This window comes from Panthera onca, chromosome B1, assembly GCF_046562875.1.
Source record: "Panthera onca isolate mPanOnc1 chromosome B1, mPanOnc1 haplotype 2, whole genome shotgun sequence".
NCBI lineage: Eukaryota > Metazoa > Chordata > Mammalia > Carnivora > Felidae > Panthera > Panthera onca.
In genome coordinates this window covers 91,032,262-91,053,771 of record NC_138342.1, presented here as the reverse complement: position 1 = coordinate 91,053,771, position 21,510 = coordinate 91,032,262, and the positions used below count along the sequence as shown (strand labels likewise).

Sequence of the window (21,510 nt, the reverse complement as noted above, 5' to 3'; positions counted from 1 at the left end):
GTGTTTGCTCATTTTGGTACCTTTTATAAGTTATTTCAAAATGAAATGCTGGATAGTGTTTCCTTTAGACCCAGGCAAGCAGTGATTCTCATCTTGCCTGTTCTGTCTTCCTGTGTGACCCTCCCCACAGTGTGAGGAGTCCACAGGGCCAAGGAGGCATGCCTACTCAAAGCCCAATCTCCCCACTTCTAAATCCTGTCCCAGGCACCTAATGACCCAGGAATTCCTGCCCCAACTGTCCTGATTCTACTTTCAATGCATGTATTCGTCTCTTCTCCAGGTCCATATTCCCATGAGTAACCACAAACTGGCGTGTGCACACCTGAACCTGTGTGTGACCTTGGAGCAGCTATCGATAGGGAGCTGTGGGCAAAGCTTGCAGGCTGTGATAGTCACACACAACCCCCCAGGCCCTTGGTGGTGAATAATAGGACTAGGGTTGAGAAGAGAAGGGAGGATATTAGCCCTGTGGGGTCATCCATGTGTACTTCTGCCCAAACCTGACCTTCAAATCTTAGGGGTGTGCTCAAGGCACATGATTTTCATTTATGTAAATTTCACCCAAAATAACACAACTTAGCTGTTTTCTGTGAGCACTAAATTCTTAGCTATCTCTTTGCATCCAAATTTCTTTGTTCAAATTGTATTTTGTACATTTATGTCTACATTAGCAGTACAAAAAGTAAAAAGTCACTAGCAGACTTATTTCTGAAATAGTCCATACCATAATATTATCGATACAATTGCCATGTTTACTTATTTTACAGTTTTAGACATTTGTATTTATTTATTTTTTTAATAAAGTTTATTTACTTATTTTTAGAGAGAGAGAGAGAGAGAGAGAGAGAGAGAGAGAGAGAGAGAACACAAACAGAGGAGGGGCAGACAGAGAGAGGGAGAGAGAGAATCCCAAGCAGGCTCCACGCTGTCATCACAGAGCCCGACGTGGGGCTCCATCCCCAGAACCCTGAGATCATGACCTGAGCTGAAATCAAGAGTCAGATGCTTAATGGACTAAGCCACCCAGGTGCCCCATAGACATCTATACTGGTTTTAAAAAGCGTAATGAATGTTTGGTTACTAGGTTTAGTTTAGTTATGACTTTAATCACTTTAAGACCCATTTCAGGAAATTTTCTGAAATAGAATGTTTTTATTAAGCTGCTAGCTGATAGACCTGTCAACTTTCTACTCATTAGTATTCGTATTACCAATGTGGGCAAGAGAGATTCTAATTTTAGGAAGTGATTTTGCTGATTAGATAAACAAGACAGAGCCCTCTACAGGACACATAACCAAACCCACCCAGGTTTTCTGGGTGTTCTTTGACCAAGTTACAAAGCTTCCTCTGCCTTTAGGCAAGAAGGAGGAAAAGAATTAGAGATTGAGCATGCAAGCAGAAGCCTTTTAGAAACTTCTAAATCATTTTACATTAGAGAGAGTGAAGCTGAATGCACAGGGTGGTCTAGGAAGGAGGAAAGGAAGGAGGAAGGTGAGATGGAAAGGGGAGATGAAGAAGCCAGCCAGATGAGGAAAACCACCTGCTCTGTGATGTGACACCTTCCCAGGAACACGAGATATTCAATCCTGAACACACAAAAGGCCTGGCGAGAGTAGGGTTCTGGAGGAAACTGGTGAAGAAACTGACTAAATCCATCTGAACTGGTCTGGGGCAAAACAGAGATGAACCCCAGCAGAAGGGTCACGGGGAGCATATCACGACTTCCTTCACCTGTGAAATCGGGCCTGGAGCCAAATTTAATCAGGCGTCTGAGGAATAAGGAATCACCAGGTGACATCTGTAGTCCAACAACAACAACAAATAATAATAATAATAATATGTGGGTATCATGAGTTCAAGAAAATTTTCTAAGTAAATGAGGTACCTCGTTTACCTGAGGTAAATGACCACACATACAAGCTCTGAAAGAATCTCGTGGGAACTTTGGACGACATGATAATTCATGGAACCAGCACTGCACCAGCTACTGCTCACCCTCCATTTGAGGCACAGGGGTGCACGAAGGAGCAGATAGAAGAATATATGGAAATACATAGAAGGGCCAGTCTCTGTACCCACAGGCAGAACTGTGGCAGCCTTTGGTGCTCTAGGCACCTTTCCTCTGACAGAGTACTGGAAGAGCTCAGGAGCATGAGCCCCTTGGAAGCCATGAAAGTTCTGCTCATTCAAGGCATCCTGCCCCTCACAGGACTCCTTCCCCGAATGCACCCCACCCTTCACTTACCCCAAGCTGTTCCTTTGCTCTTCAGTTCTGATGTTTCAGACCAACCTACGTGACTGGAGAGGTCACTGTTGGGTTAACATCTCTCCCATCTTTTTCCTGGGTCCCCTTCTCTTTTCCCACCATTGCCTGCCTTGCTGTAGCTGAGACAAAGAGCCATCTCTTGCCACCATGCTTGCAGGTTTTTCCCGTTTCCTAGAAAAGAAGTCTTGCTGTCTCACTCTCTCCCCAGGCCTATAAGCTGCACATCTTAATGTGGGCTTAATGTGTTTGCTTCTCCTGTATTCATTCCTTTCTCCAACATATATGTACTGAACAATTATTATGTTTAAGGTACCATTTCCAGGCAGTGTAGAAAGAGGAATGAACAAAATAGAGCAAGTCCATATTTTAGGGTGGTGAGGAGGTGGGGCGGGAAATAGGGTCACCAAATAGTATACAGGATGCCCAGTTAAATTTGACTTTCAGATAAACAACCCCTAATTTCTAATATGACTATGTCCCGTTCAGGGTTTGGAATATGTGTAACTTGAAAATTGTGGTGTTTATCTGAAACTGAAATTTGAGTAGACGTCCTGTATTTTCTTTCTGAAACGCGGCATTCCTAGTAGGGGAGACAGATTTGAAACCGAACAAGTATACCTGGTGTGATAATTACTGCAACAAAGAGAATAAAGTCAGACAGTGGGCCTAGGAAGCGGTGGTGCCATGGTGTTGAGGTATCCAGGCAACCCCTGTGATGGGAGACATTTGAGCCGAGGCTGAAGGAGGTGACAGGTGTACAGAATGACACATGACTTTTCTAGAACATTAAAAACATTTAAAGATCGGGGCTAGAATTTTATGCTATAGTATCATGCTGTAAAATGCTACATTTCTATAAATTTCAAAATCTGTAAGTCATTTTGTATCCACCTTCGCCCAAGTTGGTGTTCATACTCATTTGTCATTAGGAAACTAGAGTAGAAAACTAAACTAGAGTAAACTAGAGAGAAAAAATAGGAGTGGAGAGGGGCGCCTGGGTGGCTCAGTCGGGTAAGCGTCTGGCTTCAGCTCAGGTCATGATCTCGCAGTTTGTGAGTTTGAGCCCCACGTCGGGCTCTGTGCTGACAGCTCAGAGCCTGCAGCCTGCTTCAGATTCTGTGTCTCCCTCTCTCTCTGCCCCTCCCCTGCTCATGCTCTGTCTCAAAAATAAATAAAAACATTTTTAAAAAATTAAAAAAAAATAGGAGTGGAGAGCAGAAACCCCATTTTCTTGACTTTTCCCCAAACGGTTATATCTAAATTTATTTATTTTGAAAGAAAGAGAGAGAGCACAAGCAGGGGAGGGCAGAGAGACTGAGAGACAGAACCCAAAGCTGCTCTGCACCATCAGTGCAGAGCCTGATGTGGGGCTCAAACTCCTGAATCATGACATCATGACCTGAGCTGAGATCAAGAATTGGACACTTAATGGACTGCGCCACCCAGGCACCCCTTCCCCAAACAGTTGTATCTAAAAGTCCCTGTTGGGTGTCTCACTACTTTCAAAGAATCCTCCTCTACCGAGTGATATGTACCCAATTGCTGCCAAAGCCATTGAGACCCTGAAGCCTTATATAAGGGACAGCCACTTCGCAACATGACTGCCTGCAGAAGGGGACTAAATGTCTGTTCTGCTCACTCCTCAAGCCTTTGAGATCTCTCTGTGCACTGTGACAGTCAAGAAAAAAGGTCCAGTACACTTCAGTGTTTCATATGGGTTATCAGTGACCATTAGTCTTTATTTTACTGCCTGTGCACACCAACACCCCAACCTCAGAAGTAGGAGAACGGCCTTAAGACTGATGCTATGTTCGCAGCATAAGGAGAGTCAGTGATATTATATCACTGTGACTGTTGTATGCTGACAGATCGTAGCTACACTTATGTGAGCATAGCATGACCTATAGAGAAGTTGAATGACTATGTTGTACATCTGAAACTAATATGATGTTGTGTGTTGACTGTACTCAAATAAAAAAGTTAAAAAATAAATGAAAAAAATAAACCTGAGGAAGAGCTAAACATCCCAGAAAAAAAAAAAAAAAAAAAGACCAATGCCATGTTCTGATCAGAATAATTCTTTCCACCCATTACTGGTCCACATTCCTTGTAGTTATTTTCCTCTTCTGTTTGGATGAATTCTTTTTGAAAATGCAGTACTTAAACAAAATCAGTTTTGACAAGTGAATGTAAAATTATATTATGCTGAAAATTTTAAGCTACAGCTCATTGTAAATTCCCATTGCCAGAATAGAAAACAATTGCCATCAGGTAAGCAATATTATCACTAAATGACCTACTTCCCTTTAACACTCAGTTTCATAAGACAACTGCATTCCTTTCTTTCAGTATTCTTTCGAGTTGACCCTGATTAGCAGCACCTGAAATAATCGTAGGAGTCTTGAGTGATGTCTTACATTAGGGTTATAAAGAGCATTGGTTTGAGAGAGAGTGAGAGAGAGAAGGGAAGGAAAGAGGAAAGAAAGAAAAAGTAGCAAGCCAGCTTTCATAAAAGTTTTATAAAACTTTCGTAAAAGTTGAACCCAACTTTTAGCTCAAATACACATGTTGTCATTTGGGAGTAATACATTGGGAATAGCTTTAGAATTTAAAATATAATAGAGAAAACTTTATCATTCTACCTGAAGTTAAGATGTTAGCTTCTGGTTTTTGTTATTACTCTCTTTGGAATGTCCTTCAGTATTTGTGAAATGCATTCAGAAATAGAGAGATACAAGGGTGCCTAGGTGGCTCAGTTGGTTAAGTGTCTGACTTCAGCTCTGGTCATGATATCATGGTTTGCGAGCTTGAGCCTCACATCCAGCTCTTTGCTGACAGCTCAGACATATTTATAGAGGTGTTTGTTTTAGTTTATCTTTAATAGCGAAAATTAGAAACAACCTAAGTATTCAACTATTTGGGACAGATCAAACATATGATCGCACCTGACTTTGATGGATGATAAACTGTTCATAAGACAATCATGAATACTATGTGAAAACAAATATGTGGTATTAAATAATAAAAAAAATAAGAACATCAAACTATGTAATAAGCTTACAAATGCTTGAAAATATGTAAGCATAAATAAAAAAGACTGGAAGGAAACAGGACAAAATGAAAACAATTTTGATAGAATTGGGTGCATAGGGTGATGGAATTATAGGTGCATTATTATTTTAACAATATATAAAATTTTTAAAAAGAGATCAAGTTTTAGTCCCTCAGTGTTCATATATTAAGGAGGATGTTAAGCAGATACCTAAGCAACGTCTCTCTTCCTTGCTTCAAAAATCTCAGCATGTGTTTTGTTCAGTTCCAGGGGCTTAACTACTTTTTTTTATTATTATTCTGGCTACCATGGTTATTCTTTAAAGGCTAAACAAAGTTCATATTGTTTCCCGGCAGCATCTCTTATTTGCATTAAACCATGAGTTATGATATTAGTGCATCTTGTTGTCAATTCTTTGAAGAAAGCAGACTTGATAACTCATTTTCTGTTACATAGTAAATGATAGTCCTCTTTCAGGGTGTATTTTATTTCCAAGTTCTTACTCTTTGCCATGTACAAATAACCAGTCAAGATTTTCCTATAATGGTCATTGCTCTTCTGTCAACATTTTTGCCATTTATCCAAGGAAAGTGCAAGAGTTACAATTATACTGTAACTTTATATACAAAGCAGAAGTTCTTCCAGGAAGTTATGACTTTAGTAGAATATTTTTTGCTCTTCTAAAAGGATAAATAGGCTTTCTATTATTAGTTTATCTGGGAGATTTACACAGCTCATCTTTATAGAAGTTACAGTTAAGTCAGGTTTCTATACATTCTGTAAGATCATTTATAACTGAGGAATATAAACCAATGATCATGAGGATAGAAATACTCCTTTGCATCCTCTCCCAATTTCTAAATACTTTCATTCATTCAGGAAGGCATCGTATTAAGAGCACAACCTCTTAAGCTAGATCATGAGAGTTCAAATCTTGGCTGCAGTCGTGTAAATCTAGAAGTTACTTAACCTCCCTGTGCCTTAGTTTCTTCATCTGTTTCATAGAGATAAGGTAGTACTTACCTCATAGAAATTTGTGAGAATAAGTTGACAAATGTAAAATTCCTGGCACTTAAAATGGTACTATTATTACTAATGTACATGTTTGTGAAGCTGAGAGCACAAATACAAAAATGGCACAAATTCTGCTCTCCAGGTGCCATAGAAAACTCACTTAAAAATCAACTAAGTCTGCAGGGAACCTAAAACTGCTCTAAAAATAGTGTTGTTGTTGTTGTTGTTTTTAAATCAAGTAACAACTTTACTACCTTCAGTGGAAAGAAGAAAGCTATCCCATTGTTGGAGCACACAGTAAAGAGCTTTGGGAATGTTTGTAAGTGAAAATGAAATTCTAGTTGATCTTACTTTGAGCCACATGGAAGCATTGAGAGCCAGAGTATCTTACCTTTGCTTCTGGGCACTTTATGGACTTGTCCTCTTTAGAAAGCAATTGCTGGTTCAGAGCCCATGAAACTGGTAGACAACCTCTTCTTTCTTTTTCTTTTTTTTATTTAAAAATTTTTCTTTTAAGTTTATTTATTTATTTGGAGAGAGGAAGAGAATCCCAAGCAGGCTTCGCACTGTCAGCTGACAGCGCGGAGCCTGATGCAGGGCTTGAACTCACAAACTGCCAAGATCATGACCTGAGCCAAAGTCAAACGCTCAACCAACTGAGCCATCCAGGCACCCCTACAACCTCTTCTTTCTAAAAGGGAAAACTTTTCTGACCTAGTAACCACCATCTTTTTCCCAAATGCCTATTTATTACTCAATATGACAATGAGAACCACAGTTCTAAATGTTTTATTCTAATTATTTTCTACAGTGAAATTGAGAAACCAAAACCATTTTTACTTTTCACTCTGTGTCAAATGTGTCTAATTTTGCAGGTGTTCAAAGATGTGTATGTGCATTCAGCTTTAGACTGATTAAGTCTCATAATAATTTCATTTTTATGTTTCTGAGCTGATGAACCACTTAAAAGTTCTCCATCAGGAGAGATTATGTTTTCATATATCTTTAACTCATTCCACAAATGTTTATTTATTGCCTACAAGGTACCCAACATCATGCTAGATACTCATTTCCGTTGGTAAGTTGCTTCAGCTTTCTTAATGAAGAAAAGACTGAACCAAGGAAATTAACCTGTTTTATTCTTGGTCCTGAGCACAGAGAATTTTGGACCAAATGAGCTAACTTGTATTTACATTAGTAGTCACTTTTTTTTCTCCCTACTTCTAGAGCACTGCTGGATAGCTATATCCTTTACTGATCTATATAATGTATGGATTTTGTCTATCTTATTTAATAGTATCTATTTTTTATTATGAGGGTGAGCCTGGGTTGCCTGGAACAGTAGGACAAAATGGAATACCAGGGCCAAAGGTTAGTACAAATAAAACCAAGCAGAATCATTTGAGACATGAGTTTTCATTCAACTGTAAACTGGAACTTTTTTTTTTTAATATCCCACTGATTTTACTTGGATGGAATATTTGTCAATAGTAAAATATGCTGCAGTATAGAACTTTGTGACTAGTGACTAAATTATGTTTGTGACTCTCATTACCATTAAAAATGCAGAAAAACAAATAGAATAAGATTGTCAGAATCTTTATTCTGAGATACTTCAATAACATGAGAAGAAGCCCGTGTTTCAAATATGCCTGTTGTCATTTTGCTATTTAGTGAACATATTAAAATGTAGGCCATGTCCATACTGCCTAAAGTGTGCATAATATTTACAAGACTTACTAAAGATGATTTCACAGTGACACTGTGGCCTTTCTTCAATATTTGGTCACCTCCAACACTTACACAACATAACCAGTTAATCAAACGAAAAGTAGAATAAAGATGTGGCATGTGTGAGGGTTTTTTGAGATTTTTATTTTTTTTTAAGTAATCTCTACACCCGACATGGGGCTCAAACTCAACAATCCTGAGATCAAGAGTCACACGCTCCACTGACTGAGCCAGCCAGGCACCCCACGATGTGACACGTTTGAAATTTTAAAATGGATGTAGTCTGAATTACTAAATGGGGAAAAAATGTAATGAGGATTTTTGGGGGTTGAAAATTTTCTTTGTTTTTTGAAGAACAAATGAATCTGTTAAACATAAAACAATTGGTGACAGTTCAGTTTAAACCAAACAGGCAGACAAATCCCAAATCCTTTGATGAGTGAACATCCCTTGAAGTACATAACTAATGTCTAATCCCGTCAGCTGTGCTGGTGTGTATCCGTACCCACAGATGCCTGTCAGCTGATTTTACAGATCACATTGCTATTGACAGGCGCCTAGGACAGACCTAAAATTTATAGACCTGTCCTTTGTCTTGCAGCAAATACTCCTTCTGGGACTACAGCCATTCTCCTGTCTTCTCCCCTTTCTTGCTTCATGCTAAAAAGCCAAATGATAAGAGTTAATGCTTAATGCACGTTCTCAGTACTGTTCTTCTGTTGCCTAGCAACCATCAGGATGGATGTTGAGCAGTGAAAGGTGGCCAGAAATCTGGAAAGCCAAAGGGTCAGGCTGAGTCCCAGCAAATGAGAAGAGTCTTGCCTCTAAATTGATTTCGAGTGGTTTTTAGTTTAGAAAATACACAATAATCACCTGAAACCATTTTTTAGTGCAGTTTTATCTGATGGCAAAATTTACTGATGCTTTTTTCATAAGAGGAATATTATCATAATGTGTATGATTTATTTTAGAATTTTCCCACTCCATCACCTATGCCTTCCTGGGTAAAGTAAAATTAAGGATTCTCTTCAAAGCACAATTTAGCATTTTAGTCCTCATACTGTCCAGGAAATAATTTTGAATAAAGACGTGCTCCTGAACTCACTTCAACTCTGCTCCATTCTAGTATTTTTCCTGAAGGTACCAACTCCTCCTAAAATACTCCTGATTTGGATCATGCTAGTTACCAGCAGGTTAAAGGGAGTTCATGACACCGTGAGGAGGTCCAAGTTTAGGACTGTGTTTATGATCATGTTTGAAGAAGATAGATTGGGGAACTACACAGACCCTAGACCCCTGCAATAATCCAGACACTGAGGGCTCCTTTGAGCAGAAGACCACGAAAGGATGTGTTGGCTCCCCTTATTGATTCTGAGTTTGGGCAGGTTAAAACTTGAAAACGAAGAAGCCGCTCAAGACATTAAATTGCTACCCACACTGGTCTTAATGCCCCCAAAGCTGGCTTCTGGAAGATAATCTTAAATATCTTTCTTTAGTCCTTTAAATTTTTTTTTCTTTTTTCAACGTTTTTAATTTATTTTTGGGACAGAGAGAGACAGAGCATGAACGGGGGAGGGGCAGAGAGAGAGGGAGACACACAATCGGAAACAGGCTCCGGGCTCCGAGCCATCAGCCCAGAGCCTGACGCGGGGCTCGAACTCGCGGACCGCGAGATCGTGACCTGGCTGAAGTCGGACGCTCAACCGACTGCGCCACCCAGGCGCCCCTTTTTAGTCCTTTAAAAACAAAGAATTAAGATTACATTTGATATTGATATCCATGCCCAATTCTTCAAGAAACTCATCTTACTATTTGTTTTTAATACAGCAATTCTATATTGCCAAAATAGAAAATGTCACATATAATTTGCTTAGTATATTCAATATCTCAATTTGTTTGGTGTTGTTTAATTGGGTGTTTTATAATTTAATGTGTCACTCAATCTTTGTTCTTTTGCTCAGGGAGAACCCGGAGATCGAGGAGAAAAGGTGAGAATGATTCTGCCTGTAATTATCTTTTTTCCTCCCTAAAGAGAGACTAAACCGAACTTATTTAAGTATGGATGGCTAGATAGCAATAGGTATAGATACATAGATAAAGATAGACATAACAACCACTGTTCTTGTCAAACTGTTAATTAGTAGAAGGAGAGAATAGTGTAGTTCTTATGTTTGGACAGAGATTTGGGTAAAATCGTTTAAAGAAATGGAAGGAAAGGGAGCAAATTTAAACATTCTATGTCAAGCTTTTAAATGGTTTTCAAAAATCCCTAGGCCTGCAAAATTTGTTTGCCTACTTGCTAACACCACTCCAATACTTTTCTAAGCATCCACATCTCTCCCTACTGCTTCTTAGGTCACTAAGTTAAGGGGATACAGATGTTTACCTGCAACAAATATACTGGGAATTGCCCCACAAAGAATTCCTATAAAAAATAAAAAAGAGAAACAAAAGGAGAAGAATGCCATATGTTAAATTTCTCACAGTCGTCCTTCCTGACTACTTTTGCGGGCGTCCTGATTATTTTTAGACTCCCCATGCATATTGTGGTGCTAATTTTCCTGGTTTTCATGCTATTTACTTGAATAGTGTTTGAGAAATGTGCTGTCTGCGTAGGAAGCTACCAAGATACTACATCTGATCCGATCTTTCTGACAAATTAATACTATCACCTCTAATCACCAAAGTAGTTAATACATCTAAAGATCCAACAAACTTCTTGACTATAACTGTATTATTTGGCACTGTAAAACAAAAATTAAAAAGAGATTTATTTAAATGGAAGGAGAGCAAATCAGAGGGGAGAGCTCACTCAGACCCCTTCATTTCGTGACCACTCGGAGCCATTCTTTCTAATAAGAAAGTTTGTTGTGTCTGTTTTGCTTTTTAACAAAGGGATTGCCATGCAATCTTTTTAAAAGTATGCTAGTAGGCTGCCTTTCAAAGGTCTTTCATAATAGATTATCAGTACATTTATTTGGCATCCAACCAGTTTATTGTAATTAACTTGAAATTAACTAGTCATCAGATGACTCTGTTGTGTAGAAATTAAGGAGGGAAAAGAAGGAGAGCCAGCGCCGTTCCGGGGATTCATCAGATGGAGGGGTTCCGGCTCGAGGGCCCGTGTGGGGTGTCCGGCACCACAGACAAATGCCTGAGCAGTTAGCTTCATACATATTTGAAACAAGAAAAGAAAATGGAGAGAAAAAAGTAAAAGTCTCTCTCCCCTACATCTCTTCCCTCTCCCTTGGAAACCATCAATACTTACCTCTTATTTAAAGGAAACTTTTAAATGATGGAAAAGTGACCTAATATGAAGCTAAACAAAAGGGCATTCCAGCCTGTGGAATCTAGCAACAATAATGCATTGTTATTGCTAACGGCTATCATTAGCAGCTCATGGTGTGTCCCCTACTGTCCTAGTTGTTTTACACACAGCATATTGTTTATTTCTTCTAATCCCATAAAGCATTCTTGCCCTTACGTTACACATGTGAAACGTGATGTAGGGAGAATTTCATTTGCCCGGTAGGTGCTGGAGCTGGGCTCAGTCTTTCTGGCGCCAACGTCCATGATGTTTCCACTATAACATGCTGTAAGACTTAAATTAAAGAATTCGGCATTGAAGGAATCAAAGCATGGATAATGAGTGAAGGACTTTTTTTTTTCTTCTAATGCATTGCTTTGTGGCGGAAGGGAGATGTCAGTGAGGGAAGAAGCACAGGAAATCTCAAAAATAAGCAAGAAAGCATAAAGTCTCCAATTTATTTTATTGTAATTATAAAAGAGAGAGTTTTCAAATAAAATCAAAAACATTCATTTCACAAATGCAAAACACAGAAGTGCAGATAAAATAATCTTCTGTCCACAGGTCTTGAGGGCTGTGTCATGCATTTTGAAGCTTTGGAGATTTGACTTGAGCTGAACCTGAAGACAGTAGGATTTACACAGAGAGAAGGGAAAGGGGAGGGCAGGAACCCAGGTGGCAGGAATGGCAGGAGGAAGGAGACAGAGGTGGTAAGGCATGTGGCATATTGAGGGAATGGTCAGGAAAAAGGCTTTCTTACAGTGGCTCTTTGAGTAGAGGAGAAAAGAGATAGAGTTAAGGAGGCTTTAAGTACCAGCATGAGCTATTAGAAGTCAGAGAAAGTACTGCTTTCTGTTGATATCATAGAGTAGTTGGAAACAGTTCAGCTGTGTTCATTGCAATAAATTTTACGTGGGCCAGTTGGTATCAGGCAACTGCTTAAGTAAAAATGTGTCAGTTCTATAGAATATTCTCAAGAGATTTTAATATATAGTGCATATGAAAGCAAGCTTAAAATAATGAAAACTATTCTGTGTGTAATGTCACCAATATATTTTACATATATCACGTTTAACCCCCTTAGGGAGATGCTGGAGAGAGTGGCCCCAAAGGTGACACAGGCGAAAAGGTACAGTTTGTGAAATATGAAAGGGTATGTGTATGAGCAAGAAATCTATTCCATGTATGTGAAAACAGAAGATTTTGAGTGAGGAAAGAGACTGACAGCTTAATATGGTAAGATGAGAGATAATTCTATGAGTTTGGAAAACATTTAAATATCCAATTTATAAAGATGATCATTCCACAAGCTCTTAGCTACAAATTTAAATATTAAAAAAAATTTTTTTTAATGTTTATTTATGTTTGAGAAAGAGAGAGAGGCAGACTGCAAGCAGGGGAGGGGCAGAGAGAGAGGGAGAGGCGAAATCGGAAGCAGGCTCCAGGCTCTGAGCTGTCAGCCCATAGCCCAATGCGGGGCTCAAACCCACAAACTCTGAGATCATGACCTGAGCCAAAGTCGATGCTTAACCGACTGAGTCACCCAGGCACCCCATAAATATTTTTAAAATAAAATGGGATGTCACAAATTCTAGATAATGTATAGCTAGGTTTCCAGTAATATGGCTTCCATGGAATAAAACCATTTATTCATGTGTAAATGGGGCACTACTCCCTTGATAACTCAGAGATATAAAAATACAGTCTCTAGGGGCGCCTGGGTGGCTCAGTCGGTTAAGCATCCAACTTTGTCTCAGGTCATGATCTCACGGTTTGTGAGTTCGAGCCCCATGTCAGGCTCTCTGCTGACAGCTCAGAGCCTGGAGCCTGCTTTGGATTTTGTCTCCCCTTCTCTCTGTCCCTCCCATGCTCATGCTCCATGTCTCTGTTTCTTAATAATAAATAAACATTAAAAAATGTTTTTAAATAAAATAAAGTTTCTAAAGTGATTCCATTTGTTGCAATTTGGTTAGAGAACATGTCACAGGATTGGGATGAGATTTAAAAGTTTGAAAGTAAATGTCATTTGATTACAGCCTCTAATGCAGTCTTGAAAATTTGCCTCAACTTGAAATCTACTAAATTCAGATATTTTGTCAGCCTTCTCATTCACTTTTTTCATCTTTTAAACCATTATTAGTGTTTATATTACAGTGGTTTTATGGTTCATCTTCCATCCTCTTTTCATACTGCTCTCCCCGTCTATCATTATAGCTTTTGTTTGGATTCATACTTTATATACATCTCTGACATAGGAAGGGCCTTTTATTTCACTTGTGCTGTATGCTAAGAATTAAGAAAAGAACTTTTAAGAAACTGAAAATAAAATGGTCAGATTTTAATTAAAATCAAGCAAAGTAATTGAATGATTAAAAAAAGATTTATTCATTTAGGCTCACATTGGAGAATAAAAATATTTCACTTTGAAAATTATTACAGTGCAGATGGTTAATGGTTAGTCATAAAAACATACTCATAAAATAAAGAGAAATTTATCTTTCTCATTCTTATAAATATTAATATAAATATGGCATGGATGATGGTAGGAATGAATTAATGTCACCAAGTAGCAATTATGTTTGTGTTCAAGGAGCAGTCCAGAAATTAGAGTCGACCCTCAGTTTCTTATAGACCAAGGTTTCTCACCTTCAGCATTATTGACATATTGGGCTAGATAATTCTTTCTCGTGGGGGCCGTTAGATATTTAACAGCATTCCTGGTTTGCCACCAAACCTATCTCTAGACATTGCCAAGTGTCCCCTGAGGGACAAAATCACTTCTAGCTGAGAAGCACTGCTATAGACCCCTTTTATATACCTGTCAAATTTAATTATCATGCTGCAATAAAATATGGCATGAATATGTTTAATACTTAATAAGACCAATGATATACCTTGATGACTCTCAAAGTCAGCGTTTCAACCCCCAGAAATATAAACCTGGATATTATATTTAACTTTTTTGTTTGTACTCAAAACCAGAGGTCATCAAGCCTTTCCTGTAAAGGGCCAGAAAATAACTATTTTAGGTTTTCTGGGCCTTGTGGTCTCTGTCACAACTATTCAACTCTGTCCTTACAGTGTGACAGCAAGCATAAACAATATGTACACAAATGAGTATGGCCGTGTGCCCATAAAACTTTATTTCTGGACACTGAAATTTTAATTTCATGTAATTTTCATGTGTCATGAAATATTGTTCTTTTCATTTTTTTCTTAATCATGTAAAAATGTAAAAACCATTCTTAGCACATGGGCCACACAAAACTGGAACTGGCCCACAGGCCTTCGTTACGAGTCTCTGCTTAAAGAAAGGAAATCTTCTAAACAGAGAGCAGTTTTTTTGAGTGAAAAAAGTTTATGCCAAGTCTGAACAATACCTATGTGGATTTATGTAGAGAATTTTATGCTTTTAGAAGTTGCATTTAAAGCTTCATTTTTAGAATGTAGACCAATAATTATTTCTTTAATCACACATTTTTAACATTTAATTTTCCAGTAGTAAAGTAACCTTTTTCTTTGAAAATTCCAAGTTCATCTCAAAGGAATACTGTTTTATATTAATGCAAATCATTTACCATATTGACTCACACATAGTAAACTCTCAATAAATGTTAGCTTTCTTACCACATGGAAATTGAAATCAACTAGACCGGTTGTTTTCTTTTTTATCAAGAAGTTTTACTAGTCAACTGAAATTAAGTACAAGAAATCCTTCAGTTGAAACGGAAATCATTTCTATAAACTTTCAATAGGTCTAAACAGGGGATTGTAAATAGGAATGTGTAACGTATAATATGTAATCTGACCTGTAGCATTCATCCCGAGAATGCCGTAATTGGAATATAATTTTTGATGTGTTTTTTTAAAACATTTCCTGCTTCTGTCATATAATTTGTTTCCAGTATGTTGGAAACAGTCTTCTCATGGCCTTTGGGTTCAGTATGTGAAACTCATTCATCATGTACCAAGTTCTAGATGTAAAATCAAAAAATGCCCTTTTTTTTTTTTTTTTTTTGCCATTGATGTAGTAAATTACGTCATTGACTGATTCATTTTAATAGGATTTTTTTTTTTTTTTCCTTTTGATCCAACTCCGTGCCTTTGGATGGTAAAGCAATCTAAACCTTTCCAGACTGGTCATCTGGAAATGCTGTGGAACTGTAAAAACCACTAGGCTGGGTTTTGTCCGTGGCCAGCAACTGCCGTGCACTCTAGGCTTGAGAGTGTCATGGCAAAGAATGATTTCAGTCATGTGTGGAGTGACTATGCAAAGGTTATGTTCTGCTCTTTGGGGTGTTAATGCCACCCAACAAATGCAGAAATGGATTTGTTATCTCTTTTGGTCAACTTGAAAGTAGGTGTTTGTGCAGCACGCTGAATGGTTTGACCATGCCACTCTATTACTCACAATTCAGTCTGCAGATTCAGAAGCTCTACCTTCACTGTCTAGCTACAGCCTCTCTGTGCCTTCATTTTCACTGCTCCCTCAGTCTCCCTTCCTGTAAACACACTGTCTTCTTAGTTTATGCCCACATAGCATCTTTGATTTGCATCCTCTGAGCCTTTCCAGAATCCACACCCATATTTGGAGCTACCAATCAAATTGTCTTTTCTTAAAATCACGTGTGAAGGCCTGTCTCAGAGAGCCCCCACCCCCACTCACCTCCACATTGCACCATCCCGGGTCAATGCAGGGCCCTCTCTAACTTGGCACATATGGTTCTCTCACCTTACAACACTCTCTGTCCACTCCCTCCTCCATGTTCTATTCTTCAGTGCACTGAGACCTTAATTTATAAGTCATTTCCCTAAGGCAGCCTTTCAGTCTCCCCCAGATTGGTTAGGCTACCTACTCTGTGCTCCCATAGCACTCTTTAAAGTCCCTTTCATAACTGTTATTGGGATTTATTATAATTCCTTTTTTAATTGGACATCCGGCTCATTGGAGAAGGAAAAACAAATAAATAAACAAAAAACTATATGATGCCAAATTATTCCCAGCATCAATCCATGTTCCTGGCATATAGTTGTAAGATAATAAATATTTATTGAATAAACAACCTTTAAAATTTTTCTTTCCTTTCAACTGTTTTTTATTTTTGTGGAATGGTAGAACTCTTTCCTGTGACAAGCATTTGTTTATCATGTCTTCTGGTATATAAGGGGCACAGAATATCCTAAACATGAGAATCTCTTCCTACCCCAGATTAAAAAAAAAGAAAAAAAAGGAAAGTATTTTTCATGCTTTCAACCAATAACATTTTTGTGTACATATATTAGTATGTGATTATCATGAGCACAGGTCAAGGGCAGGGATTGTAACTGCATTGCTTCCTGTTCTCACCCAGCTCCTCGCATCCCTGCAAACAGCTGGCACATAATGGGTGCTCAACAAACATTTACAGAATGAATTAATGAATGACAGAAATGTCACCATATTCACTTCATTTATCCACATAGACTTTATTAACACATACATAAAGTTATATACCAACTATTGTATTTGAAAATTAGCATGACCAAAACCGGAAGCTCTTTGTGTTTGAATGATCAATGGTAAAGCCCAATCTATTTATCTCAAGTGTCTTCTCAAAGAATTTTCCCATTTGTGACTTACCCTGTTAAAACTTGGGTTTCCAGACCAGCTGACTTATGAAGCTAAGAGTCTACTTAAGACGTAGTTGGGAGTGGAAGAGAGCCAAAGCATAAGAGACTCTTAAAAACTGAGAACAAACTGAGGGGGGTGGGAGGGTATTGAGGAGGGCACCTTTTGGGATGAGCACTGGGTGTTGTATGGAAACCAATTTGACAATAAACTTCATATATTTTAAAAAAAGACATAGTTGGGTTTTCCTACTGTAATCCTGCGTTTGCTCTCACTTTTGCAGAAATGAGGATGATGAAAACTGACTGTTTTATTTCTACTCCCTGCAGCATTATCCTTTAAAATGTTTAACTTATGACTGGCTTTCAGCAGTTGTCTTGCCACTTAAAAGTTAGAAAAATTCCTCGAGATTTCACAGTCTAAGTTTTTAAAAAGAAAATTAAAATATCACTCATAGTCCCCCATCAAATGAAACTGCTCCAATTTCCACAAATAAATCAGCCTTTCAGGAAACTGTCCTTTTCTTTCCATCTACTTCCTATGAGAACTAAATCTAGTCTTTATTCTCATTTGTGGATTATCCAGCCACTTTCCACTAAGACACTAAAAATAAAAGGTTTTAAACTGCAGTTAATACAAGCAGCTTCCTTTTATTTACAAGTTGACTGGAACCTTTATGCCCTGTTGTCAAAATGAAATAAACCAATAATTCTTATTCTAATAAAAAGAACATGGCAATGGAGTATAGGAAGTCCAAAATTCACTTATCCTCTTGTTGCTTCAATGTCCTTATCTATTAAATGAAAATAGTAATATCTGCCCTATCTCATCAGAGTTTTATGAGGTATAAATGAGATGAGGGAAGGGACTTAGCAAAGTCAAAATTGCTTTTAGGAATACAAAGGTCTTATTGTGCAAACTATTACAAACCTGATTCATTGGTGTTGATGGCTTTCAGATTTGATTTAGTAGAAATAGAAATAAGTATTATTTTATTAGCCACATTTATTTCACTTCCCATTTGGAACTCAATCAAATGTTAATGATTAGAAAGAGAAATCAGTATAATATAGTATTTAAGGTCCTTTTCTTATGTTTTGTCATGTTTTAATTTTTTCTTGGGTTAAAACAATTACAGACATCACAGAGGATCACATATATATCAGTTTCCTCAGTAAGCTAATTTATTACTCCCTTCTTCTTCCTAAGCTTGTTTTCCTTCCTAAATTTTTTTCATTTTTTTAAGTTTATTTATTTTTTTGAGAGAGATAAAGAGCACAAGCAGGGGAGGGGCAGAGAGAGAGGGAGAGAGAGAATCCCAGGCAGGCTCTACACTCAGCACAGAGCCCCGCACAGGGCTTAATCTCACAGACCATGAGTTGGACACTCAACCTACTGAGCCACCCAGGCGCCACCTTTTCATTTTGATCCTTGACTGCTGACTTATTTAAAACATTCTTTTTGAGATTTGTTCATTTATTCATCATATATGTATTGAGCATATACTATGGGCTAGGCACTGAATAAAAATTGACACTGAATCTGCCCCCATGTGGCTGATTGTCTAATGAAGGGACAGACAATAAGTACGTAATTATAGAGTGAGCTATGCAGGACATGAACAGAGCTCAGTGTGAACAGTAAGATGTGGATGTAAGGGGCATAAATCTTAAGTTGGTTGGTGAAGGGTTCTTTGAGGCAGAGCCACTTAAGCCAAGACCTCAAGAGAGAGAAGATCCCAGCCTGGAGAGGGGGAAGGGATTCAGAAAGGGGGACAAGTGCTCCAGGCACAGAGGCCTGAGGCCTCATCTCTGTCTCTGAAAGAGAGCGATGAGGAGCTTCCTAAATCCAGAACAAGGAACTAGACCCCTGGAGTTCCTTGAGCACTTGCACAGATGTGACAGCTGAGGAAATCCAAGTATGTGCCTTCCTCCTTATGGCTGTTCCTATCTTCTTGACAGTCTCAAATGGCTAAGTTTTCTCCCTGTTTTGCCTTGTAGCATGTTCACGGGACAAGGGGCTAGAAGGAGCTTAAAAATCTAGGCCCATTGCTGGCTTCATTTCAGAAATAAGCAACATTCTTAACTAACCTCCCTATTCTTTTCTACTAATCTCTCTGCTTATTTTATAGCATATTTGCTTTGAAAATGTAGTCACCCTCTGTGAATTCCCAAAGGAATACATTGCCTTTTAGAAAACCAGATTCTATCTCAAGATCTTCTCTCAGATCGTACATGTGTCCCTGCCACCCATGAGTCATCCATCATCCTGTAATTTTCTGGTGACTGCATCACGATGAAATAAATGTAAAGCTAGAGAAAATGTGCCGGTCATAACTGTGACTGTGCTTCATGAGGAAAACAAACTGACCTGCTACGTGGCTTTTTCCAGCTCGACATCATTAACCCTTTGACTTCATCTGTTGAACCCTGACTTTCTGAAGACCCAGAGGGTCAAGGAACTCCCAGTAACTGATAGCCCGTGACATTAATAAATTCCAGAAATAGAGAAAACCAAAGTTCCAGGTCTCCAATTTATAATTTATTACTTTAGAACACACTTTTAGCACTGTATCAAGGAAAGAGATACATATTTGTATATTTATATTTACTTTAAGGAATATAGTCGTTAAGTATTTTGCTTTCAAAATAAACCCATGTTTTTAGAAAGTGCATTGTTTACCTTGGAAATTGTTTACATCTTAACAGCTGATATGTTGATATCATTTTATGGAGCATAGTCAGGCCCGTTAGTCATGGGGCTCCCTTTGAGTGCCATGTCGAGATGGTTTTCTGTGTGTTTGTATGTTTCCTATTCTCATAACTTGTGGAATAATCTCCCACGGGTTTTGTTTTAGGGTGACCCTGGATCATCTGCGGCAGGAATTAAGGTAACTATAGCGTTGTGAGTGTTTATACCCCAGGAGTTACAGTGTTGAATTTTATAAGTCTCTGCTTTCTCTTCTTTTGTTCCAAGTTTGATGGTTATAACTGTTTTTATTCTTCTTCAATAATCAGCTTCCAAACACAACAGGGAGTATCTGCTAGAAATCTGGTAAAGACTTAAATAAGAGGTCTTGCCTTCACTTGTCTCTGTGATTGGTTTTTATGGAAATGTGGATTCATATGTGAGCTTTAGTTATGTCCGCAGCAAAAAAAAAAAAAAAAAAAAAGAAAAAAAAAGTTCCTGTCTCTAGTGAGATATAGAGTAATAGAATAAAGTGAATGAAACACATATGATCAAGGAGACTAGGCTATCTCTGTGAAAGTGTCCAGAGGCCTGAGGTTTTGGAAAATTGTCTTAAGACTGTTTTGTTTTTTGTTTTTTGGGTTTTTTTTTTTCATCTTTGGTTTTCTTTGGTCAGGGGGAACCTGGAGAATCTGGTCGTCCAGGGCAAAAGGTAACATCTTTATTCTAGTGTGTTCTTTGTCTCATATTTGCCATTTTATATCTACTATCCACTGTGTAAAATGAAAGCAATTATTGCAAAATGATACAATTTTCATGCTTTGCATGCGGAGTGTTATTGATTGTTCTGCATTTTAAAAGGACTGATGCTGACCATAGCCAAATATGAAACACTGTGTACATGTAAAAAGATGCTTTATTAACTAACGTCTGCATATACTCAGCTGTTTGAGGCTAACAAAGATCAGTTGGGTTGGAATGCCAACAACTTATCTTGCATGTTTCAAGATACTCTGCATGTTTCTATCATTCATGAGAAGAAATGAATATTTACTAAACTGTTTCAGTAGGGAATGATAGTTTCTTATATTCCTTTTCTTTTCATTTCAAATACTTCCTTACTGATAATTTTTTATGTGAATCATATCTACCTATGCAATGAATGTTATGTTATACAAACCAGATTTGTTAATAAACTAAATTTTAATTGGAGACACTAGCCAAGTACTTTAACCATTAATCTACAGATACATATGTGATTTTTTTTTAATCATTTGTGCTTCACTTCAGTGATCAATTAGAGGATATGCAGTGATTATTTTTTGCATTCATATTCTCATTTGGGTCTGAGGCAGGAAACAACTGTTAGCAGTTTATTGTCTGAGCATCTGGATATCAGTGCCCAATGTGGTTAGATTTTAGATAACAGATGTATTGTAGCTAACAAGTAAATGTGAATTCCACATTAGGTTAAAGCTCTTAAGATCACGACTCTGCCTTTATCTAGCAATAGCTGATGTTGTAGAAAAAATGTGATTAGAGACATAGAATTTGCCTCATTGGTATAAAGGAAAACAGAGAATAAATCTCATTATAGGAGTTTGGAACCTTAAGACATGAAAAAAATAATGTCCCCACACTCTTGAAGTCATTGAGAAGAAGATCATTGCTTTGCTTTAAAGACTTAACAATGAAAGTAATTTTTGAGAAGGTCTTTCATGTTCTTTTAAAATTTTTAAAAATAGAGTTTTCTTTGAAACACAGGCTCTAAGAGCAATGATTCCTCAGGCCCAGTTTCAAGTAAAGTTCAGACTTTTTCAAAGGGCCCAGCAGAACTCTGCGAA

The 21,510-nt window shown here is 37.9% G+C and overlaps 1 protein-coding gene across 1 annotated transcript in view; it reads left to right on the top strand.

Annotated features, from left to right (window-relative positions):
- The window catches only part of COL25A1 (collagen type XXV alpha 1 chain), a 465,928-nt gene that overhangs the window by 370,515 nt on the left and 73,903 nt on the right, over window positions 1-21,510 (top strand). Inside the window, exons 13-17 of the mRNA XM_078445823.2 lie at window positions 7,650-7,703; window positions 10,025-10,051; window positions 12,455-12,499; window positions 19,836-19,868; window positions 20,343-20,378. Coding sequence (XP_078301949.2) covers window positions 7,650-7,703; window positions 10,025-10,051; window positions 12,455-12,499; window positions 19,836-19,868; window positions 20,343-20,378 — 195 coding nt within the window. The remainder of the gene's footprint in view (window positions 1-7,649; window positions 7,704-10,024; window positions 10,052-12,454; window positions 12,500-19,835; window positions 19,869-20,342; window positions 20,379-21,510) is intronic.